Consider the following 26,365-nt stretch of genomic DNA (forward strand, 5'->3'; position numbering starts at 1 on the left):
TATTTTGCTCCCTAGCGCCGGAGGTGTGCTTACCTACGAAGTGATAGTTTTCCATCGAACGCAAATCGTAAATGTGTTCTCGGGCACTGGTAACTACTCGCTCTGACCCATTCCTTATGAGAAAAGCCAAAAGCAGCAAGGACTGTAAAAAGAAGAAGGGGAAGACAATGAAAGGAAACTGAGAATAAAGTCACATACTGTCACATTGTAATGATTGCTTTCTACTTTAATAAAATACTATGAACATCAGTCAGTGGGAATTCCCAGCACAAATCAAAATTGACAGCGGCAATATTAGTTTACCAAATAAACAGAACATAAATAAAACTGACCTTCCACTCTGGTAAAAATTAGAGATGCCTGTTCACAATAAACTAATCACATGCTGATAAAACCCCAACCTGATTTCCCAATGAGTTGATGCATAAAGAAAACATTTATTTTCACTGTTATTTACATTAACTTAATATACTTTTCTACTTGACAGTGACCTTGCACAATTATAGCTATACAATTCAAGATCCTTTGACTATAAAGAGTAAACTATCAAAACAGTAATATTTAATTATCAAATTTAGAAACTGCACACCAAATTACAGGATGTGTTTAAACTTTAAAATTTAAACACAATCCTATAAATCAATACCACTTTGGGGAAGATATTCTTTGCACTTTCCCCTTTAATAAATGCTCCTAACCCCATCTAAACAAAACAAAGCAAAGCTCTCCATCAAACAATGTGTCAAATCTGCCACAACATATAAACCAACAAATTATTTTTTGAATTATGAAGCACAAGATCAGCAGCCAACTAGTCATTAGGGAGTTTGTCTTCAAGTATAGAACTTCCTCCAAATCTAAAATTTCATTACAGCAGACACCAAAAGGAAGAGGCAAATAGCTATTAAGAGAAGGATCTGCACAATGATATAATATACAATATTTTACAATTCTGCTACAATCTGAAAACTAATGTAGCTTGTCAAAGGCTACTCAATAACAAAGTAGGAGGTTAAAGAAATGCAAACACACAACTTTTCCTGATCCAAGTCTATCCAAAAGGTCCACTGAATAGAACATGAAAACAGGCCCTTTAGCCCAAGTGCTCCATGTTGAATAGATGCCCCATTTGCCACTGTTTGACCTATAACCATCTAAACCTCTCCAATCCATGTAACTATTAGACAGTCTTCAGAGCTATTGTTGTGCCCAGCTCAACACTTCCTCTAGCAACCAATCTCACACAGATACCTCCTTTTGTGGAAAAATTTGTCCCTCAAATTCTGATTAAATTTCCCCCCCTCACACCTTAAACCTGTGCCCTCTAGTTCTTGATTTCCCAATCCTGAGGAAAAGACTGAGTGCACTCATCCTATTTAAGCCCCTCATGATTTTATACACCTCTATAAGATTACTCTTCAATCTCTTACACTCTTAAGGAATAATGTCCTAGCCTGTCCAATCTCTCTCTAAAACTCAATTCAAGTCCTGGCAGCATCCTTGTAAATCTTTTCTGCACCCTTTTCCAGTTTAACAATATCTTTCCCATAGCAGGGCACCTAAACAGAACACAACACTCCACGTGTAGCCTCACAAGCGTCCTGTACAACTGCAATAAGACCTCTCAATTTTTACACTCATATCCCTGATGCACAAAGGTCAATGTGCCAAACCCCGTGTCTGCCTGTGACTCCACTTTCAGTGAACCATGTACTTGTACTCAGAGGTCACTCTGTCTACAACACTATTCAGGGACCTGCCATTCACTGACTTCCCAAAATGCAACACCTCACATTTATTATTCCTCAGCCCAACCATTCAGGATCTCCATAAATTCTGATAACCTTCTTCAACGTCCACTACACTATCATCTACAATCACATCAACCATGCCGTGTACATTCTTATCCAAAATGTTTATATAGATGACAAACAAGAATGGGCTGAGCATCAACTCGAGGCACACCACTAGTCATGAGCCTCTAGCTGGCAAAACAAACTTCTATCACCCTCTGTTTTTAATCTTCAAGCCAATTTCAACTTTTTTTGTCACTTAATCAAAAATCTCAAATTCATAAGACAAAATTTCCCATGCACAAATTCATGCTAACTACCCCTAATCAACCCCTGTAATCACTGCCTGTCTTTCTGGAAGTATACCTTATCCCTCAGAATCCTCTCTAGTAACTTACCTATCACAGCTATTCTCATTGGCAAACAGATCACATGCTTTTTTTCTTTGCCACCTTTCTTAAAGATACAACATCACTACCTTCCACTGGCACTTTGCCCGTGTCTACGGATGATGCAAGTATGTCAGCCAGGGTTCCCACAATTTCCTCTCTAGCCTCCTACAGTGCTCTTGGAAATAGCTTGTTAAGCCCTGGAAATTCATCTACCTTCATAGAGCTATATAGGACCCTGGTCAGACCCCACTTGGAGTACTGTGCTCAATTCTGGTCGCCTCACTATAGGAAAGACGTGGAAACCATAGAAAGGGAGCAGACGAGATTCACAAGGATGTTGCCTGGATTGGGGAGCATGCCTTATGAGAATAGGTTGATTGAACTCGGCCTTTTCTCCTTGCAGCGATGGAGGATGGGAGATGACCCGATAGAGGTGTACAAGATAATGAGAGGCATTGATCGTGTGGATCTTTTCTCCAGGGCTGAATTGGCTAGCACGAGAGGGCATAGTTTTAAGGTGCTTGAAAGTAGGTACAGAGGAGATGTCAGGGGTAAGTTTGTTTTAAATGCAGAGAATGGTGAGTGGGTGGAATGGGCTGCTGGCAGCGGTGGTAACGATAGGGTCTTTTAAGAGACTCCTGGATGGCTACATAGAGCTTGGAAAAATAGAGGAGAGCTATGGGTAAAGCCTAGGTAGTTCTAAGGTAGGAACATGTTCAGCAGCTTTGTGGACCGAAGAGCCTGTATTGTCTAGTAGGTTTTCTATGTTTCTATGTTTCATACCTTTTAAGACATTCAGCTCCTATTCTTCTGTAACGTGGATTACCACCAACACCTTCCCAGTTACTTCTCTTACTTTTGATGTGTTCATGTCTTTCTCCACAGTTATTAGAGGGGAAGTATTCTTTAAGAACCTTCTCCATCAGCACCACACAATGGTGTCCCCTTTGGTCTTTTGAGTGGCCCTATTCTCTCCATTCTTTCTAAACTATACAATCTCTTTGGATTTTAAACTTCTTTGGCAAAGTAATCTCCTGCCCCCTTTTGTCCACCTAATTTCCTTCTTGAGTACTGTCTTCCATCCCATATATAACCATATAACAATTACAGCACAGAAAGAGGCCAACTCGGCCCTTCTAGTCCGTGCCGAACGCTTACTCTCACCTAGTCCCACCGACCTGCACTCACTCAGCCCATAACTCTCCATTCCTTTCCTGTCCATATACCTATCCAATTTTACTTCAAATGACAATATTGAACCTGCCTCTACCACTTCTACTGGAAGCTTGTACCGCACAGCTACCACTCTCTGAGTAAAGAAGATCCCCCTCATGTTACCCCTAAACTTTTGCCCACAACTCTCAACTCATGTCCCCTTGTTTGAATCTCCCCTACTCTCAATGGAAAAAGCCTATCCACGTCAACTCTATCTATCCCCTTCATTATTTTAAATATCTCTATCAAGTCCCCCCCTCAACCTTCTACACTCCAAAGAATAAAGACCTAACTTGTTCAACCTTTCTCTGTAACTTAGGTGCTGAAACCCAAGTAACATTTTAGTAAATCTCCTCTGTACTCTCTCTATTTTGTTGACATCTTTCCTATAATTCAGTGACCAGAACTGTACACAGTAATCCAAATTTGGCCTCACCAATGCCTTGTACAATTTTAACATTACATCCTAACTCCTATACTCAATGCTCTGATTTATAAAGGCCAGCATACCAGAAGATTTCTTCACCACCCCATCCACATGAGATTCCACCTTCAGGGAACTATGCACCATTATTCCTAGATCACTCTGTTCTACTGCATTCTTCAATGCCCTACCATTTACCATTTATGTCCTATTTTGATTAGTCCTACCAAAATGTAGCACCTCACACTTAGTAGCATTAAACTCCATCTGCCATCTTTCAGCTCTCTCTTCTAACTGGCCTAAATTTCTCTGCAAGTTTTGAAAACCTACTTCATTATCCACAACGCCACCTACCTTAGTATCATCTGCATACTTACTAATCCAATTTACCACCCCATCATCTAGATCATTAATGTATATGACAAACAACATTGGACCCAGTACAGATCCCTGAGGCACACCACTAGTCACCAGCCTCCAACCTGACAAACAGTTATCACCACTACTCTCTGGCATCTCCCATTCAGCCACTGTTGAATCCATTTTACTACTTCAATATTAACACCTAAAGATTGAACCTTCCTAACTAACCTTCCGTGTGGAACCTTGTCAAAGGCCTTACTGAAGTCCATATAGACAACATCCACTGCTTTACCTTCATCAACTTTCCTAGTAACATCTTCAAAAAATTCAATAAGATTTGTCAAACATGACCTTCCATGCACAAATCCATGTTGACTGTTCCTAATCAGACCCTGTCTATCCAGATAATTATATATACCATCTCTAAGAATACTTTCCATCAACTTACCCACCACTGACGTCAAACTTACAGGCCGATAATTGCTAGGTTTACTCTTAGAACCCTTTTTAAACAATGAAACCACATGAGCAATACGACAATCCTCCAACACCATCCCCATTTCTAATGGCATTTGAAATATTTCTGTCAGAGCCCCTGCTATTTCTACACTAACTTCCCTCAAGGTCCTAGGGAATATCCTGTCAGGACCCAGAGACTTCTCTACTTTTATATTCCTTAAAAGCATCAGTACTTCATCTTCTTTAATCATCATAGTTTCCATAACTACCCTACTTGTTTCCCTTGCACAATTCAATATCCTTCTCCTTAGTGAATACCAAAGTAAAGAAATTGTTCAAAATCTCCCCCATCTCTTTTGGCTCCACACATAGCTATCCACACTAATTCTCTAAGGGACCAATTTTATCCCTCACTATCCTTTTGCTATTAATATAACTGTAAAAACCCTTTGGATTTATTTTCACCTTACTTGCCAAAGCAACATATCTTCTTTTAGCTTTTCTAATTTCTTTAAGATTCTTTTTACATTCTTTATATTCCTCGAGCACCTCATTTATTCCATGCTGTCTATAGTTATTGTAGATCTCCCTCTTTTACCGAACCAAATTTCCAATATCCCTCGAAAACCATGGCTCTCTCAAACTTTTAACCTTTCCTTTCAACCTAACAGGAACATAAAGATTCTGTACCCTCAAAATTTCACCATATACTCTTCCAGAAATTTACTTGATCCGAGCAGCCCAAATCTCACCTATCCCTCCTTTTTCCTGTCCAGGGCATACCTCTCATTATTCAGGGTTCCCTATACCTACCAGCTCCAGATTTCACTCAGGAACATGCAGACCTTGAATTCTTAACTACTATTTAAAAAAGCCACCTAACTGCCTGTGCAAACACGAGGAAATCTGCAGATGCTGGAAATTCAAACAACACACACAAAATGCTGGTGGAACACAGCAGGCCAGGCAGCATCTATAAGGAGAAGCATTGTCAACATTTCGGGCAGAGACCCTTCGTCAGGACTAACTGAAAGGAACTGTAAGAACTTCGTCAGGACTAACTGTAAGAGATTTGAAAGTAGTGGGGGGGAGGGGGAAATGCGAAATGATAGGAGAAGACCAGAGGGGGTGGGATGAAGCTAAGAGCTGGAAAGGTGATTGGCAAAAGTGATACAGAGCTGGAGAAGGGAAAGGACGGGAGGCCTAGGGAGAAAGCAAGGGGGTGATCACCAGAGGGAGATGGAGAACAGGCAGAGTGATGGGCAGAGAGAGAGAAAAAGAAAAAAAAACAACTAAATCTGTCAGAGATGGGGTAAGAAGGGGAGGAGAAGCATTAACGTAAGTTAGAGAAGTCAATCTTCATCCATCAGGTTGGAGGCTACCCAGCCGGTATATATCTGCCCTCACCCCATCCGCCTGCCACACCACTCGGGATAGGGTTCCCCTTGTCCTCACCTACCACCCCACCAGCCTCCAGGTCCAACGTATAATTCTCCGTAACTTCCGCCCCCTCCAACGGGATCCCACTACCAAGCACATCTTTCCCTCTCCCCCCCCCCCCCTTTCTGCTTTCCACAGGGATCTTGGTAGTAGGGGAGGCCATGGATAGACATATCAGAATGGGAATGGGACGTGGAATTAAAATGTGTGGCCACTGGGAGTTCCTGCTTTCTGTGGCGGGCCGAGCGTAGGTGTTCAGCGAAACGGTCTCCCAGTCTGCGTCGGGTCTCAGCAATATATAAAAGACCACACTAGGAGCACCGGACGCAGTATACCACTCCAGCCGTCTCACAGGTGAAGTGTCACCTCACCTGGAAGGACTGTCTGGGGCCCTGAATGGTGGTGAGGGAGGAAGTGTAAGGACAGGTCTTCTGGTCTTCTCCTATCATTTTGCATTTCCCCTCCCCCCACTACTTTCAAATCTCTTACTATCTTTCCTTTCAGTTAGTCCTGACGAAGGGTCTCGGCCCGAAACATCGACTGTGCTTCTCCTTATAGATGCTGCCAGGCCTGCTGTGTTCCACCAGCATTTTGTGTGTGCTCCTTGCCCATGGTCCCTTTCCCTGTAAACAGCCTACTCCAATCAACTTTTGCAAGCTCATATAATCTCATGCCTCAATGGATGGACCAGCTATAACCTTACTGAACGTAGTAGCAAGCTTGAGGGGCTAAAGTCTACTTGTGTTCCCATGTCTAAAGGCTTTATGAATGCTACCCCAGTGGTGCCTTAAAAACGGCAACTGGAAGGAAAGCATTACATCTATTCAAGTACATTCCCTGGAGTACTGTGCCATTATTTTCATCTAGGAATGACTCACAGATTAGAAGAAATGCATGTTACTACAGCAATGTGAGGCAAATGCTTTAAATATCCCGGAAATGACCCATCAATTGATGTTCAACATAATCTAAACCATTTACTGCTGCCTTCCAGCAAATTAGCTTTTCTGGTGAAACATCTCTGAATGCTGTAACTTTTTCACAGCATTGCTAAACACCAGGTTCTAGCTTGCATTATGTTCTAAATCCACACAGCCTCAGGAATACTTCAGACTTCAAATTAATTTATTGTTGTTTTAAATTCACCTCCTCAAATTGTGATGGCCATCAAATATCTTTTATTTCTTTAAAAAATACCAAAACTTAAGAATATAAGAAGGTCCTCTGACTTTCATACCATTTAGCAATCTAGAGCATGGACTACAAAAATATTAGTAACAACATGATATTGCTACATCTGACTGCAATTACTTTTAAAATGTAATACCATTTTCATGACTGCCAGCCTTTCACAATGGACAATACTAACTAGTGTTGTGGGATATATATATATATATATATATATATATATATATATATATTTTTTTTTTTTAAAAAAAGATTTAAAAATGATAAATACTGGGGCATGTATGATATCAAAGCTTCAAATCATATGGTTGAAGCAACTGCATTTCTCTTTAAAGGCAAAACCATAGTTGAGCTTATTGTCATATGTAAAACTACAAGACACGCTCACAAGAAAAACAAATTAAACATACTATCAGAGACAGAATTAGAACAAGAAGTTCATTTTAGTACAAGGTCATTATTGTGTTGCTAAACTGCAGTGCTCATTGTTGTACTGGTTGGTTCAGAATTGAATGGTGGTTAGAGCAAAATAGCTGTTCTTGAACCTGATGGCGTGGGACTTCGCGCTTTGCCAACATACAGGTCATTGTAAACTCATTTCAACCAAGTATACACAATGTATGAGGTATTTTCGAAGTACTAGGTTTGAAGTTTGGTCCTTTGTAAATGGGTATTTAAAAGTTATTTTAGTTATTACAAAAAGGTTGCCTATAAAGTTCAAACACTGTTACAGATCAAATTCAAAAATTCGGCTAAGCATACTAAACAGCACGTTAGCCAATCAGCATCAGAAAAAGAGCAAGACTTCACACGTTAGAAGATAAATAATGAAATGCTACATTCTCAACACGGGTGTGCAGCATTTAAACCTCATTAATTACCATCTGTGGCTGTTTATCATCAAATCTCTGCTGTGAAACACAATGGGGATTACTGCAGATGAACTCACTGCACTTAAAATATGGAATTAATATTCCTGTATGTTATTAAATTTGGTGTATGGGGTGTCCAAGGAGGGGTAGCACCTATTCTGGGACTGCTCACTCACCTTTGGTCCCCACTGGACATTCAGCTCTCGGCCGTGGCTCCAAGTAGCTGTTTACATGTGACAGTGGCCACACCCTAGTACAGTGCTTCAACAGGCTAGCCAAACCAGGTGAGGTTCGTCGGAGGCCTCATACCCCAGTAAGATGGGGACGTGCCTGCCCTAGTATGCGAAGTCAGCTCTGGCAGACTGGACAAATGAGATCTACAGAGAGATCCAACCACCAGGTGGTACCACAACACTCTAAGGGCATGACAAGAAACAGAAGACATCATTGTCTTCCACCGTAACCAAATACTCCAGTTTGTGATGCTTGTTCATAGTACTGGACTCAGACTTCTGAAGTCAAGAGAGTGTAACTATACCAGAGCAACTGCTCTTCCACTTTAAAAACTCTCCAGCACAAATTCCGGTCATCATCGGACATGACAGACAACCATAGTTTACGTTATTTAAAAAATAGAAAGATGGCGTCAATACTAAGACTTCAGCAAATAACCATAACGATCACAAAATATACCTATAAACCAACCATCAGAATACAGAAATATAAAAGTAGAGCCATTAAATGCTACAGCACAGAAAAAAGGCCTTTTGGTCCATCTAATCTGTGGCAAACCATTAACCTGCCTAGTCCCATCGATCTACACCCAGACCATAGCCCTCCGTACATGCCCCATCCATATATCTATCCAAATTTATCTTAAATGTTGAAATCCACCCTGCATCCATCACTGATAGCTGATAGCTCGCTCCACACTTCCACCAACCTGAGTGAAGACTTTCCCCCTCATGTTCTCCTTAAACATTTCACCTTTCTTCCTTAACCTATGACATCTAATAGTTTCACTCAGCCTCAGTGGGAAAAGTCTGCTTATATTTACCCTATAGATACCCCGCAATTTTGTATACCTCTATCAAATCCTCCCTTCAATTTTCTATGCTCTAGAGAATAAAATTCCTAACCTATTCAACCTTTTCCTATAACTCATGTTATTAAGTCCCAACAACATCCTTGTAAGTGTTCTCTGCACTTTCAATCTTATTTACATCTTTCCTGTAGGCAGGTAACCAATACTGCACACAATACACCAAATCAGGCCTCAACAACATCTTAAAACAATTTCAACATAACATCCCAACTCCTGTATTCAAAACATTAACTTATGAAGGCCGAAGTCCCAAAAGCTTTCTTTACAACACTATCTACCAGTGATGGCACTTTCAATGAACTAAGGATGCATTCCCAGATCCCTCTATTCTACCACACTCCTCAGTGACCTACTCCCAAAGTGCAACACCTTGTACTTGTCTGCATTAAATTCCATCCGCCATTTTTCAGCTGATTATTCCAGAAGGTCCAGATCCTGCTGCAGGTGTTGATACCCTTCCTCGCTGTCCACTATGCCCCCAATCTTGGTGTTATCTGCAAACCTGCTGATCCAATTTATCACATGATCATCCAGATGGCTGATATAGATGACAAAAAAACAATGGACCCAGTACCGATCCCTGCACCACACCACTAGTCACAAGCCCCCAGTCAGAGAGACAATCATGTACTACCACTCTTTGGCTTCTCCCATGAAGCCAATATCCAATCCAATTTACTACCTTATCCTGAACTCCAAGAGAACGGACCTTTTTGACTATCCTCTCATAATGGACCTAGTCAAAGGTCTTCTTAAAAGTCCATGTTGACTATCCCTATCTGTCTGTCTATCCAAATATTTATATACTTTAGAATTTATTTAGAATACTTTCCAATAACTTTCCACTACTGATATCAGGCTCACTAGCCTATAATTTTCTGGCTTATTCTTAGGGCCTTTCTTAAATAAGGGAACATTAGCTATCCTCCAAAGCTCCAGCACACCAGTAGCAAAGGATGTTTTAAATCTCTCTGTCAGGGCCCCTGCAATTTCTGCACAAGCCTCCCATAGGATCCAGGATACATTTTGTCATGCCCTAATTTGCCTCAACACTTTGTCCTCTGTAATCTATATAGGGTCCATGACTTCACTGCTGCATTGCCTCACATCTACATACTCTGTGTCTGTCTCCCAAGAAAATACAGATGCAATAAAATGCACTTAAGATCCCTCCCCATTTCTTTTGACTCTCTGCATAAATTACTATTCTGATCTTCCAGAGGACCAGTTTTGTCCCTTGTTATATCTGTATCTGTAAAAGCCCTTGGCTTTTGCTTGAGTTTGCTTGAGCAAACTCACATCTTCTTTTAGCCATCCTGATTTCCATCTTAAGTGTTCTACTGCATTTCCTATACTCTTCAATAACCTCCTTTGTTCCTACCCTCCTATACCTGCTATGCACTGCTTTCTTCTTAACTAGCACCTCAATATCTCTCGAAAACCAAAGTTCTTTAAACCTGTTATCCTTGCTTTTAATGTGACAGCAACAAACAAATTCTGTACTCTCAAAATTTCACTTTTGAAGGCCTGCCATTTACTAAATATACCTTTCTCAGAAAACCACCTATCCTAATCCATACTGGGCAGATCATTTCTGATAGTATCAAATTTGGCCTTTCTTGATTTAGAACCTTAACCAGAGGACCAGACCTAACCTTTTCCATAATTACCTTGACACTAATAGTATTATGATCATGAGATACAAAGTGCTCCCCTGCACAAACTTCTGTCACCTCCCACCTCCATACTTCGATGTAATAATTTTCTTCTTACATATTTTAGATACCTGTTTAAAAATTTTCCTTTTCTTATTTCTTTAAAGCCCAAACTCAGCCAACTTTGACTTGCAAAATGTTGCCAGGATACATTTAAATACACCACTTGCAGCATCAAGTCATAAACACAGAATCTGCTTTTTGTAGCGCTTGGGGCGGGGAGGGGGGCGTGGTGGTCGTCAGCCCGCCCCCAACATTCCTAGTGGCCAGCATTATTTATAGTTCTTGTTTTAAAAAATGTTTTCGTGGGATTATGATGGGAAGATCAAGTTCATTTATTGTTTCATTTTAGCTTGGGTTATACAGATATTCATGTGCGTTTCTGGGTCACCCTGACTGTGACTGGTGTGTGTAATGATCACCTCCCCCAACTGTATGCAACTGAGTGAGTTCTCTCCCCAGGACATAGCGCCTGATCTGTTTCTGTGCTTGTCACAATAGAACTGGCAGTTGAGCTAAACAAGTTTTTCTCGTCTGTCATCATGGACCAATTGCTCACCACAATATATAAAAAGTTGACATGATAATTTTTGCAAATTTTAAATGAATAGCAGTAATAGCATGTTCCTATACAAAACAATTCCACAAAGTGTTTAACATAATTAGTATTTTTAAGTCACTCCTGTTATGTTAAGACATGTGACTGACAGTCTGTGACAACAAGCCCCGCAAACAGCATTTGGTTTGTGTATAATTGAAGTCAAACAAAACATCTGAATAGCCTTCATGCAAACAGCTTACTTCAAAACAATGTACATTATACTCAGAAAGGAAGTTGTAAAAAAATTCTCCCCGGATTTATGAACAAGCTTAAACAAGAAAGTGGAAAGAAAAAATGACATATTTTAACTTTCCAGTATTCAAAAGAAAACTTCCATAAGCTAACATGTGAAATTAGTTTAAAATAAAAAATGCAGAGAACACAAAACACAGACACTGATACTAGGGAATAGTCATACACAGAGAACAGCCACCCTTTAGAAAATGGTGCATAGTAAAAGTGTTCCCACGCAGGTCTGAAGCAGAGCTTAAAAAATCCAGTCCGATAAAAGAGAGGTACTATCTAGCGGAGCAGTCATTGTGGGAGTGATCTAGTCAGAGTGGTGAGGCTTTGGCTCAACAGGCTTCAGCGAGACCAGGCAGAAGTGAGGTAAGTAGCTTAGTTTATTTCTTAATTCTTTTTCTTATTTAACTCTTGAAAGAATAGGGAGAATGTCTACAGGGCCAGTGTTCTGTTCTGGGTGTCAGATGTGGGATTTCCAGGAGACTTCCAGACTCCCCAATGGCCACATCTGTACCAGGCGCATTGAGATGCAGTTCCTTAGAGACCATGTTGGGAACCTGAAGCTGTAGCTGAATGACCTTCGGCTTGTTAGGGAAAGTGAAGAGGTGACAGGAGTTAGGGAAGTAGTCACCCCAAGGCTACAAGAGACAGATAAATGGATGACTGTCCAGAGAGGGAAGAGAAAATATCAGATAGCAGAGAGCACTCCTGTGGTCATCCTCCTCAACAATAAGTACTCCACTTTGGGTACTGTTGGGGGGAGGAACCTACCTCAGGGAAGCAACAGTGGATGTGCCTCTGACACTGAGTCTGGCCCTGTGGCTTAAAAGGGTAGGGAACTGAAGAGGATGGCAGCAGTAATAGGGAACTCAATAATTAGGGGACAGATAGATGATTCTGTGGATGCAAAAAAACACACGGATGTTTATTTGCCTCACAGATGCCACAGTTCACAATGTTTCTGAATGCATCCACAATATCCTCAGCAGCCAGTGGTCACGGTACATACTGGTACCAATGACATAGGTAGAATAAGGGAGGAGCTCCTTAAAACAGAATACAGGGAGTTAGGAAGGAAGTTAAAAAGCAGGACCTCAAGGGTAATAACCTCAGGATTGCTGCCTCTGCCATATGACTATGCAGATAGGAATAGAATGAGGCAGATAAATGCATAGCTGAAGAATTGGAGCAGGGGGCAGTTGTGACCTGTACAAAAGGGATGGGTTGCATTTGAATTCAAAGGAGACCAACATCCTTGCGGGTAGTTTGCTATTGCTATTGGGAGTGGTTTAAACTAATATGGCAGGGAGATGGGAACTAGTATGATAGAGCCGAGGATAAGCCAGCAAGCTTACAGGTAGATGATGTAATATGTAATATGAATGTAAGGAAGGACAAGCCAATGATTGGGTACAAATGCAGACAGTGCAGAGTTAAACTGTACCACAGAGGCAAAATTCAAAAGTAGGAATGGAGGATTGAAGGTGCTGTATTTAAATGTACGTAGTATTCAGAATAAGGTCAGTACGGACTCATGGCACAATTAGAGACTGGTTGGTAAGATGGTGTGGACATCACTGAGTCGTGGCTGAAAGAAGGTCATAGTTGAGAGTTTAATATCAAAAGATATACTTCGCATTGAAAGGACAGGAAGGCACAGGCGATGGTGTGGCTCTGTTAAGAGATGGAATTACATCTCTAGAAAGAGCTGATATAGGGTCAGAGAATGTTGAATCATTTTGGGTAGAATTAAGAAACTGCAAGTGTAAAAAAATCATTATGAAAATCATATATAGGCCTCCAAATAGTAGCCAAGATGTGGGGCTGAGATTACAAAGCAAGCTGAAAAGGGCATGTAATAAGGGGAATGTCACAATTATAATGGGGGACTTCAATTTGCAAGGGGATTGGGAAAATCAGGTTGGTGTTGAATCACGAGAGGGAATCTGTTGAATGCCAAGAGATGGCTTTTTAGAGCAATTTGTGCTTGAGCCTACTCAGAGAAAGGCTATATTAGACTTGGTATTGTGTAATAATCCAGACTTTATTAGTGAGTTTAAGATAAAGGAACACTTGGGAGGTAATGATTATAATATGATTGAATTCATACTGCAATTTGAGAGGGAGAAGCACCAGTCAGATGTATTAGTATCACAATGGAATAAAGGAAGTTACAGAGACATGAGAGAGGAACTTACCCAGGTGGACTGGATGGAGATACTGGTGGGGATGACAGCAGAGCAAAGATGGCTGAAATTTCTGGGAATAGTTCATAAGGTGCAAGATAGATATGTCACACAGGAAGTTCTCAAATGGCAGGGGTAGGCAACTGTGTCTGACAAGGGAATTTAAGGACTGCATAAGAGCCAGGGAAAGGGCACATAATGCAGCAAAAGTTAGTGGGAAGTTGGATGCTTGGTAAGTTTTTTTAAATCCAACAAAAAACAATTAAAAAAGCTCTAAGAAGGGGAAAAAATGAAATAGGAGGGCAAACATGAGGAAATATGCAGATGCTGGAAATTCAAGCAACACACACAAAATGCTGGTGGAACGCAGCAGGCTAGGCAGCATCTATAAGGAAGAAGCACTGTCGATGTTTCGGGCTGAGACCCTTCGTCAGGATTAACTGAAAGGAAAGATAGGAACAGATTTGAAAGTAGGAGGAGGAGGGGAAATGCAAAATGATAGAAGACCGGACAGGGTGGGGTGAAGCTGAGGGTTGGAAAGGTGATTGGCAAAAGGGATACAGAGCTGGAGAAGGGAAAGGATCATGGGACGGGAGGCCTAGGGAGAAAGAAAGGGAGAAGGGAGCACCAGAGGGAGATGGAGAACAGGCAGAGAGAGAGAGAGAAGAAAAGGGGGGAAGGGGGAAAGGGGAGGGCAAACTAGCTAATGTTATAAAGCAGGACACCAATTTTTCTTAGTTTATATAAAGAGTAAAAAGAAGATATTGGACCACTGGAAAATGGTGCTAATGAGATAGTAATGGGGGACAATGAAATGTCGATTGAACTTAAGTACTTTGCATCAGTCTTCACTGTGGAAGACACTAGCAGTGTTCCACGAGTGCGTGAGTGTCAGGGAGCAGGAATGAGTACCATTGCTATTACAAAGGAAAAATTGCAAGGCAAACTCAAAGGTCTTATGGTGGATAAGTCACTTGGAGCAAATGGACTACATCCCAGAATTCTGAAAGAGGTTGCTGAAAAGATAGCAGTTGCATTGGTTATGATCTTTCAAGAATCAATTGATTCTGGCATGGTTCCAGAGGACTGAAAATTACAAATGCCACTTCACTCTTTAAGAGAGGATGGCAAAAGAAATTATGGGCCAGTTAGCATAATCTCTGTGGTTGGGAAAGTGTTGGAGCTCATTATTAAGAATAAGGTTTTGGGGTACTTGGAGATAATGATAAAATAAGTCAAAGTCAGAATGATTTCTGTAAAGGGAGATCTTGTTTGTTAGAGTTCTTCTAGGAAGTAAAAAGCAGGGTGGACAAAGGAGAGGCTGTGGATATCATTTACTTGGATTTTCAGAAGGCATCTGATAAGATGCCACACATGAGGCTGCTTAAGATAAAAACCCTATGTCATTACAGTAAAAATACTGGCATGGAATGAGGAATGGCTGACAGGCAGGAGGCAGCAAGTGGGAATAAAGGAGGCCTTTTCTGGTTGGTTGTCAGTGCTTAATGGTGCTCCTCAGGGGTCAGAATTGGGACTGCTGCTATTCACATTGTTTGCCAGTGACTTAGATAATGGAATTGGTGGCTTTGTGGCAAAGTTTGTGGTTGATATGAAGATAGGTGGAGGGGTAGGTAGTGCTGAGGAAGCAATGCGATTGCAGAGGACTTAGACAAATTGGAAGAATGGGCAAAAATGTGGCAGATGGAATATAGTGTTGGCAAATGTATGATAATGCATTTTGGTAAAAGGAAGTACAGACTATTATTTAAATGGGGAGAAAATTCAAATAGCAGAGATACAAAGTGATTTAGAAGTCCTTGCGCAAGATTCCCAGAAGGTTAATTTACAGGTTGAGTCTGTGGTAAAGGCAGCAAATGTAATGTTGGCATTCATTTCAAGGGGAATAGAATATAAAAGCAAGGAAATAATGCTGAGGCTTTATAGACACCTGTCAGGCCACAGTTGGAGTACGGTCAACAGTTTTGGGCCCCATGTCTCAGAAAAGATGTGTTGTAATTGGAGAGAGTCCAGAGGAGATTCACAAGGACGATTCTTGGAATGAAGGTATATTTGGCAGTGAGGTGTGTTTAGCAGCTCTGGGCCTGTACTCACTGGAATTTAGAAGAATGCGGGTTATCTCATTGAAATTTACCTAATGTTGAAAAGACTAGATAAGGTCGATATGGAGAGGATATTTCCTATGGTGGGTGTGTCCAGAATTAGAGGGCGCAACCTCAAAATTGATGGGTGACCCTTTAGAACAGAGGTAAAGAGGAACTTTTTTTTTAGGGAGAGAGCAGTGAATCTGTGGAATGCTCTGCTACAAACAGCTGTAGAGGCCAAGACCATGGGTATATTTAAAGCAAAAATTGATAGCTTTCTGATTAGTCAGGTCATCAAAGGTTATGGCAAGAAGGCAGGTGCATGGGGTTGAGTGGGATCAGAGATCAGCCATGATGGGATGGCAGAGCAGATTTGATGGGCTGAATGGCCTAATTCTACTCCTATGTCTTATAGTCTTTCTTTATTCACTTTTTTAAAACTTGAAAAATACATAAAAGTACAAAGGAAATTAAATGTGATAGATATCAAGACGATGGTGCTTAAACCTTATTGTAGCATTATTAATTAGACACTGTGCTATTAGCTAGCAGGTAGTTTGGGCAGCACAAATATTACATCTGTTTTGCTTTGACTTTGAAAGCTTCACTGGAACTTAAAATCTTTTTTTTTGCAATATACAGGTTTTTTTGAAAAAAAAACACTGCATCTACAAGTTTTGTAATCCTACATAGGACGAGCCATGAAATAAAAATTAAAATGCTTAGTTACCCCACCTTATACACCCGCCTCCAGTTCTTTTTATTGTCTTTTAGCATACGATTCCAAAGCATATTCATAACTTCAGGAAACTGTTCATACATAAATGTTGACCTACAAGAAAATAAAACAGCTTTAGCATTTCCAACTGTGTACATAAAAAAAGAATCGAAAACAAAGCAAGAGGACGTACAATGTGTGAATGGGACCTTAGGCGTTTACTTTGTGCTATTTTTGCTCTTGAAAAGGAAATCCATGGGTGGATGCTCCCACAGAAAGTAGTAATAAATGAGGACTGACTGTAGATGGCAGAATAGGCTTGGCATACACACACCATTTACTCTTACAAATAGCTTTATGAATCAAACATATCACAAATTACTTTCAACATATTAACAAGAAAGGTAAATGTCCCTTAAAGACAGCTGCTGGCTTGTAAGAGTTTTCAATACTGATATGAACCATATTACACCAAATATTTAGTTTTATCACATATGTAACAAATGGTCTGGAGCATGAACTGTAAAATACAAAGTCAGTCCTACGTTGGCTTTGGATACATTTACACGAGTACACTTACCAATTCTAATAAGAAAGCAAATATAGATATCAGAAAACAATATTAGATACCTCACTTCAGGAAAACAAAATGACAAAAAAAAATCTTTACAACTGACCCTATATGTAGAGATGGGATATTCCTACCATTAACTGTTATCGTACAAAACTTAAGTGGAATTTCCTCACAAGATCCTCAGCAAGAAAAATAAAACAGAACTACGCGTAACTCAAGAAAAGAGAACTTATCATCTTGTGTTATAGATTATTATTTTCTTGAATACAAAAAGGCCCAATATTTGTAATGGGCTGAAAGCTTAAATAACTTGGTCAAGGGAAGGGAAGTGGGTCCATTGCAGTGTTTTGATCTAAATATTCCCTATTCTAAACCAATCTCTGCTCATTGTCACTTTTAACATAGAATTTCTAATCCACTAACATTCATAGCCATCATACAAAGTTAAGTTCATACCATGGTACCTTTATAATCCAAAATCTGCAATCCCTCAAAATCCAAGTGTAGTATTACCAAACTACCCAGGCTCTTACTTTATTTGGTGGTCCTTTCTGTATCTTGTGTTTTATTCATTTAACAGCATATTCAGGTAATATTTCTTAACAAGTATTCAAAATTCAGAATTAGCATTAATATCCCAATGTTACATCTATCCTGGTAATGGAAATACATCCTTACACGGTTGACAAACAATCGCTACCTAAATTTGAGACAACAAAGAGTTTACTCTCATGGGAAAAAAAATCAATACACATTTTTCCAATGCAGATAATACAGCTTCGTGTTGTAGAAAAATCACAACTTGGCCTGCTTTCTAAGACTAACTACCTCCCCAACAATCCTAACCCCATCACAGTCCCAATGTAGATCTCAGTGCACAGTCAACATCTTTTAAAAAAAGTATTTTAGCACCTGTTAATGAATGAAACAAATGCAGGAGACAATCCAGTTACAATTTTGATTGTTCTAGTATACTCAAACAGAATAAATAAGGAACAAAATTTTAAACAGAATATTTCTTAACGTGTTGGAAATCCTACTGTAAGCAGTTATCCATCTAACTGGAATGAAATGCACTAACTAAAAATAAAAACCCTCAAAAAGGATGCTCTTAAAATTTAAGTCGAGTCACCCAGGACGATTACAGCTCACTAATCTTTCTCCCATGTTAGTTTTCTCACAGAGAATGGGATCACATGTACAAATAACAGCATAACAAAATTATCGCAGTTACATGACAGGGGCCAGCTGTAATCACAGGTATTTAGGTCTAATGACTGGCATGCCAATTTTTTTCTTGCTGTGTCCCTTTCAATACTGAAAAATGTACTATGCAAAATTAATTCCACCCCTCTAAACTTACGGTGAATCTAGAGAAAGCACTTCAGCTGCATATCAGTGGCATGCAACACTGTGGTGGGTTGTGTTGCAGCCAGTTTGAGAAATGCACAATTATGCTGGCATTCTGCCTCAAGAATAGCAAGTTATATTAACCTATGTGACAAAACGGTTTAAGTAATTTGCTTGCACTTTACTGATTAAAATGTGAAATAATGCTTACAAAATAGCTCATTCAACCCAGTTACAAAATATGCACTGTAGTTTAATAGAGAGTAGGATTTAAAAGAACACTCTTTAGCACCCACTAAAACCATTTGTAAAATATTACACATTTTAAGTGTAAGCATTATTTGTATTGTTAACCACTGAGAATGACACAACAGATTTGTGGCATTAAAGTGATAAGACTTTTCACTTGTCCTTTGCTGCTGTAAAGCATTAGAAACAAAACAAAACATGCAATAACAAACATCATGCAATTCATAAAGAGTGGCATTGGAGCTGCTTTTAAAATATTACGTTTTTTTTCATATGCTTTTCCCAGCCCATTTCTATTCCACTGAGTTTTACTCTTGAAGTGAGCACAGTGTAAATTCAATTTCTTATTTTGAAATTCAACTTCAGGACCAAAACACTGAAATCAAGTTTTACTTTTTTTTTTTAGCAGCATACTCAATCTACACACATTCAGCATTACCCCTAGAGCTCAGTAAGATTAGTACCGTACTTACTTGGCGATCTCTGCCATTAGCTGTCCTGAAGGTCCCCATGGATCATCATTGGTTGCTTCTCGAACCTTAGACTCAATCTCTGAATAATTCATAACCACATTTGTGCTGAAATGAAACAAGTCATACACATTACATTAGCATCAAAACACACAACCACATGAAAACTTAATAATGACTCACTGACAGCTTTAATGAGATAGGGTGGGGAAAACATTTTTTGTCAGATTGCCCTTAGGACACATCAGTACACATTTAACTTATTTTAAATCAAATGTTACTGTCCCATTATTCGAATTATCAAACAGGATACAGCAGCTGTATCAAGTCTGAATGTGGTCCAAATTTTACAAAGGGAGATAAAATGGGTTCCAAAAATATGGCCTGCTACTAATTATAGTTCACTATACTTTACTAGGTATAATAGATATTGGAACAAATGGTAAATCTTTTCAAATATTTTGATTCATCCAACCAAAGGATGACACCACAGAAAATATTAACATAAAGCATAAAAAAACACATCACTGGCTCAGTAAATGTTGTGTACATTGATATTAAATAAATTAAAAACACTACTTTAGATCTAGCATGATATTCAGCATTTACCAAATCAGGGTGTTGTGCTAAAATACAAAGACAATTTCCAAGCTAGTTTTAAAACTTCAGATCATATCACTCGGTGCAATAGTCTACTTTGGAAATCCCTCTAACAATGGCTGAGCTACAGAGTTATATTTTGACTTGAATTCTGTATGTATTATAGCATGCAAAGTGTAGTCACTGAAATTTATTAATTTACAGCAATTCATTTTATTATCTACAAACATGACCCCCTTCTATCTAGATCACTGAGGAAATTTGTGCTTTGTTTTCTTCATTGTAATGCATAAGTTTGAAAATAGTCACACGGCATATCATATTGCATTGATGACTTCATACCATAACACTATGCTCACTTTTAAAATGCCCTGTCCATCAAGTCTTTTTTGCATAGCAATTTAGACTTTAGACTAGGCAACTGGGTGATCCATTGAGACACCCTTTGAGAGAAAGGTAGTGCAGTCTGATATGATGTGCTTTGGAAATTAAAGAAGAAAAACTCAGTTTATTAAAGAATAAAGACATGTAGCAAGACAAATATAGCTCTTCCTCGTTTAACAAAGGACATTTTTGATGGCATTATTTCTGGTTGATCTGCCACCCTTCAAGAATACTCTAACATTTTCATTTCTTTTTCCCCGGCTTAAAGCCACGTACAGATGACCATGCTGGAATACTGGTTTCTCCAGATAAATCAACACACTCTCCATGGTTTGGCCTTGCACCTTATGTATTGTCATAGCAAAGCATGACTATATTGGGAACTGGCTCTGCTGAAGAGGGACATCTTCCCCTTCTGATAAATTGAGAGTAATTCTTGGGATCATGACAATGTTATTATTGAACGCACCAATGTTTATCTTTGCTACGATGAGATTGTCATGCAGTTCTTCCACCATCATTCGTGTTCCAATGCAAAGCCTTGGTGGATCCAAGTTCCTCATTGAAATGATGGGAGATCCCCTCTTCAATTCCAGTTTATGTGGCGGCAATCCAGAGAGAATCAAGGAATTCTGTTGGAAAATAAGTGGTGTTAGCTCCTTCACTTACGGCATTGAAAGAACAGTATTCTTTCATGATTCCAGGGAAGTATCTAATGCATGTGAAGTTTATTTCTCGCATCATTTCATTGAGAGAAACCAAGATAGAATTCCTTGAGAACAGTTCTGCAGGATTACTGAATGTCAGGTAGATGAAATTAATGCATTCTTCCATTGTTTTTGCTGGCAGAATCATATCTTCAGGTATTTCGATTTCATCGTTTTCATTTTTCTCAATCTTGTCTTCTCCAACATCCAATAAGAACTCAGAATATAGTCCTTCTCCCTCACTCAATCACGTTTCTCTTCAATTGAAACTTGATGAAGCTTCTCCATAGGTAGGATTTTTTTATGCATGAATTCTCCAATCAGGATCATTTCCACGTTTCACAACTGGTAGAAGCTGACGGAAATCGCTACAGGAAATGGTTAAAATACTCCCGAAGGCCTCATTCTTGCCGCATACATCACTAAGAGTCTGGTACACGGCTTCGAAGCTCTCCCTCCTAATCATGGGGCACTCATCCCAGACAATAAGCCTCGCATTTTGGAGTAAATTTGCAGTATTGGTGTTTTTATCGATGTTACAAAGGGCATCTTCATTGACTTTGAGGGGTATTTTGAATCTTAAATGTGCTGTCCTACGACCAGATATCAATGTTGCTGCAATACCTGATAATGCTACAGCAATAGCAACACCTCCATCTCCCCTAACTTTAGTGAGGTTCAAGTTGATGATAAATGTCTTGCTCATTCCTCTTGGTGCATCAATGAAAATCATTGAAGAGAGATTCCTTTCTAAGCAGTCGCACACATATTCATATACTTCTCTTCGCTCATTATTCAATAGGGGCTCCTTCTCTGAAACAAATTCCTGCTGTTCGTCTCTGTTGTATTGCAGTTCACGCAATAAGTCCAGTTTGCCAGCACTTCGAGTAATTGTGCCATTTTTTGCTGTTGGCAAGTTATATTCTTCAAGTGTTTTGCCCAAGTTCTCAAGTTTCTCTTGGAAATACAGAAGAGCTTGCCATGATGCCTCTCATCGATCACGATATTAGGATCATTGACAGTTCTCTCCACTTGTAAGAAATCTTCAGACATTGCAATCTTGAACCGGTTCCATTATTGCTGTGGGTTGTTGATTTCAGTGTTTGTTATCAAGACAACAAACAAATCTCTCATTGCTCTGGGCATTCTTGTTCTCTCTGCTTCTTCCATAGTTTGCTGCCAATGATCATCAGCTTGCAACAATCCTCTCTCTCTGCAGACGTCTTTGAAGGATGGAAGGATATCTCCATCATGTGTTTTCAATGATTCGAAAGATACTGGTCCCTTTATGTGATGAAGAAGTCTCAAATAGTAGAGGTCACCACTTCATGGAGAAACGGTGTACACTCAACCCAGAACATTTGCTTCAAAAATCCCAGAGTACTCCTCCACTCTTTTCCCCATTCTCCTTCTTTCCCATCTCTTATTAGTCCAAGTGTAGAATCTGGGAATATCCGCATAATACAGGGCTCTTGCAAATGGATCGCAAGTGCAAAGATCCATGAATTCCGTTAAAGTGGTTATTGCCATATCATTATTCAGCTGCACAGCAGCATTATATCGAAAGAATATTTGATGCTGTTGGGGAAGGTGCACTTAAAGGCGAACAATGGTTGGTTCCCTCTTGTGAATTGGAAATCGAATTATCAATCCCACAGCTTCAGAGGGCCCAATATATCTGCTTGACAAATACTGTGTGATTTCATCTTCTCTATTCACTGCAAAGATTGCCCGATCACTCAAAGGTGGAATCGGCTTTGTGAGCATCGTGAGGCGCTGCTGAGGCTGGCTGTGCGCATGCGCCTTGGTGTCGCTTCACAGTTTCCATCATGGCTGACATCGGCTCCTGGGTGGGTGAAAACCAGTTGATTTTGATGAACGAACAATTTTATATAAATATATAACCCTGAATTTTGCCTGCATTCTGTAAGTTAGCGTACTTTAAGTCGATTTAGCCAAAAATAGTGCCGCTGTAATGCACCGTTTGCACTAATTGGAAGTCACAAACAGACAGAGCATGTGAGTTTTAGTATTATATAAATGTGCTATGGTTGAACCACACTATAAGAAAGTAGTACTGTCACGAAACACTTCATCTCAGAAAATTTAACAGCTTTTATCACCCATACAAAAAGCATTGCTTCCGAATCATACTAACTACATTTAAAACATTTAACAAAAATCAATATCACAATTCAAACATGGCATTTCTGGTATATTTGAAGGCTATAAGCTTGAAAATGCTTTATTCCTATCATTTAACTTCATTAGACAAATGTGTCATTGAAAGTTGGTTCATTTCTCTGCTTTGACATTTTACTTACAACAGGGGGCACTGTATAATGCAAGTGGCCAGCCCATCACACTTGCCCAGCCCCCATCCTTCCAGCTTCCTATTTTAATAGATCAACTAATGAATCAATATGGATGGGAAATATCCAGAACCACTGATAAAATTGATTAAGTACAAAAAAAACCAGGAACGCAAATAGAAATAGCTGCAACACAAAAAATAGATCTGCCTGTAATGGAAGCAATTGCCAAAAATAAATTGGCTCATTAACTATAATTATTTTAGAGTCAAACTTCTATAGCACAAAAACATTTAATCCCACCAAGTCTGTATCTACCTTTGCTTCTACACTAATCCTATGTGTCCACATTAGGAGTGTATATTTCAATGTCTTACCCCTCAGATCTACTTTAAAACTATTTCCTTTCACCTTAAACCCATGTCCTTAAATTTCTGATATAGGTGGCCCCCATTTTTCAAACTTTCGTTTTATGACACCTCGCAGTTACGAAAGACCTACATTAGTTACCTGTTTTTGTTAACAGTAGAGTGCTTTCACTTTTACGAAAAAAGGCAGCACGCGCCTCGAGCAGCCAAGTCCTTCCCCAGAACTGCATTCTAGCCGCCATAGCTTAAACACGTGCCTGTGAGCATCTGTGCTTTATCTCGATTTATTCTGTGCATCTGTTAGCAAGATGAGTTCTAAGGTATTGGAAAAGCCTAAATAGTTCGTAAGGGTGTTACACTTAGCATAAAACTAGACATAATTAAGCGTTTTGATCGTGGTGAACGAAGTAAGGACATTGTCTATGCGTTGAACTTGTCTGCATCCACTATTTACACACAGAGAAAGAACATTGAAAGCTGCTGATGGTTCTGCATGTAGCAAAGTGGTATCTTTTAGTCAACATCTAATAATGGATAAAATGGAAAGTCTATTGCTCGAGTGTATTGATATGTTTACAAAGCGTGGTGTTCCATTAAGTTATACTAATCTCTTACTATCTTTCCTTTCAGTTAGTCCTGACGAAGGGTCTCTGCCCAAAATGTCGACAGTGCTTCTCCCTATAGATGCTGCCTGGCCTGCTGTGTTCCACTAGCATTTTGTGTGTGTTGTTTAAATAAATGGTAATTGCTTTTCACTTTACGACATTCCGGCTTACAAACCATTTCATAGGAATGCTCTACCTTCGGACAGCAGGGGAAACCTGTATTACCACAGGGAAAAAAAATTCCAATTCTATACTTCGATCAGGCCAATCTTCAGCCACTTACTTCACACAAGCCTAGCTAATCCCATCTCTCCCTGCAACTAAAGCTCTCCATTCCAGGCAATGCCCTGGTAATCTCTGCATTTTCACTAGTGCAATCTTATCTTTCCTCCAGTTAGTGAGCAGGGTTGAACACAATACTCCGAAGTGCCGCCAAACCAGTACTTAGATAAAGTATGCTGACTGTGCCATCCATTTATACTTGGACCCTTGTTTCTGTTCATCAGGATTCTTTACTGCTCTCCCAGTATTGTAAATGTCCTACCCTTATTTGACCTTCCAAAATGTACCACTTTGGAATTTGAACAAATACTTTTTCTAATGCACCCAACTTTCCATCTGACCTACAGTACATCCTTCTGTAGCCTTAGATAACCTTCCTCGCTATCTACAAGACCACCAATTTTTCTGTCATCTGCAAACTTATACACATCTCTTACAGTATATCCAAATTGCTAATATACATCATACTCAAAGGTCCTTACACTGATCTCTATGACACATCATTGTCACAGACTTCCAATCAGAAAAACAACCTTCCACCTCTACCCTCGGGATCCACAATAGCTTGGTGATGGTTAACAATTAACCATCTCACCCTAGATTCCATGTGCCTTAACCTTCTGGCAGCCTATTATGCAGACTTTGTTAAATGCCTAATTAAAGTCTACACAGACAACCTGCCCAACTCCCTTCATTAATTCTTGTTATGTCCTCAAAAAACACAGTAAGAAAGAATACTTGCCAACTCATCTCCAATCCCCACATTAAGAAAAACTATGCTGACTATCCCTCATCGCCTCCTGCCTTTCCAAATATATATAAACCTTGTCCCTTGGAATTTCAGCCAATTATTCCCCTAGCACTGACATAAGACACAATGGGCTACAGTCACCTGGATCATCCTTAACAGGAATAAAATTAGCTATCCAGTCAAAAAACACCTAACCTGCTTACTGCTGCCATCAGTTTGTATATAAAAAATGGAAACTCTCCAATGCATAACATTTTGAAAACACAAGTCCTCGTTATTAATTAATAAAACCTGCAACTTTGATCAAAATAAAAACTAGGAAAAAAATCTTAACATCACTAGTTAGTTTGATTTCAACAAGCATACAAGTAGCTGATCTGGTCAATTTATGCTCTGAACTGTGACACACTGGCCATAAGATGCTATTTTGTTTGCACGATTAACAATGGACATCTTGCTACTGCTAGATTAATGCTAATTGTACTTTCCCTCTACTTCTCTAGAGTTAATGCAACTTTCCCCATATGTAATAATTTTGGGCAGGATAATCCCAAAACCGGGTCAATGCTCCAAGGATGACTTCTTTTTGAAGAGTCTTTGATTTATTTTCTTAGGGCCAAGAGAACTTTTCCCCCCTCTTCCCTGCCATGGAAGCTCAATGGCAGTCACTGGATATCCCATTGAAAAGGCATAATCAGCAAACAGGAGGTACTTGGCAATTGTTCTAGAAATAACTAACAGTAAAACTGAGACTGAAATCAGGCTAAGAGAACTGTAAAAATGAATAATTTGGCAATTAAACAAGATGTTTTATTGAGATGTTCATAATGCACACAAATTAAATTTCACATTTAAGTGAAATAACCATTTGAAAGCCATTTCATTTCCAATTCCACT

General features: G+C 39.5%; 1 protein-coding gene across 1 annotated transcript in view; it reads right to left on the reverse strand.

Annotated features, from left to right (window-relative positions):
* The window catches only part of clint1a (clathrin interactor 1a), a 180,632-nt gene that overhangs the window by 86,130 nt on the left and 68,137 nt on the right, over positions 1 to 26,365 (reverse strand). Inside the window, exons 2-4 of the mRNA XM_073067888.1 lie at positions 19,463 to 19,567; positions 16,834 to 16,930; positions 34 to 142 (exon numbers count right to left, since the gene is read on the reverse strand). Of these exons, the coding sequence (XP_072923989.1) occupies positions 34 to 142; positions 16,834 to 16,930; positions 19,463 to 19,567 (311 nt within the window). The remainder of the gene's footprint in view (positions 1 to 33; positions 143 to 16,833; positions 16,931 to 19,462; positions 19,568 to 26,365) is intronic.

Source organism: Hemitrygon akajei, chromosome 15 (assembly GCF_048418815.1).
Source record: "Hemitrygon akajei chromosome 15, sHemAka1.3, whole genome shotgun sequence".
Classification (NCBI taxonomy): domain Eukaryota; kingdom Metazoa; phylum Chordata; class Chondrichthyes; order Myliobatiformes; family Dasyatidae; genus Hemitrygon; species Hemitrygon akajei.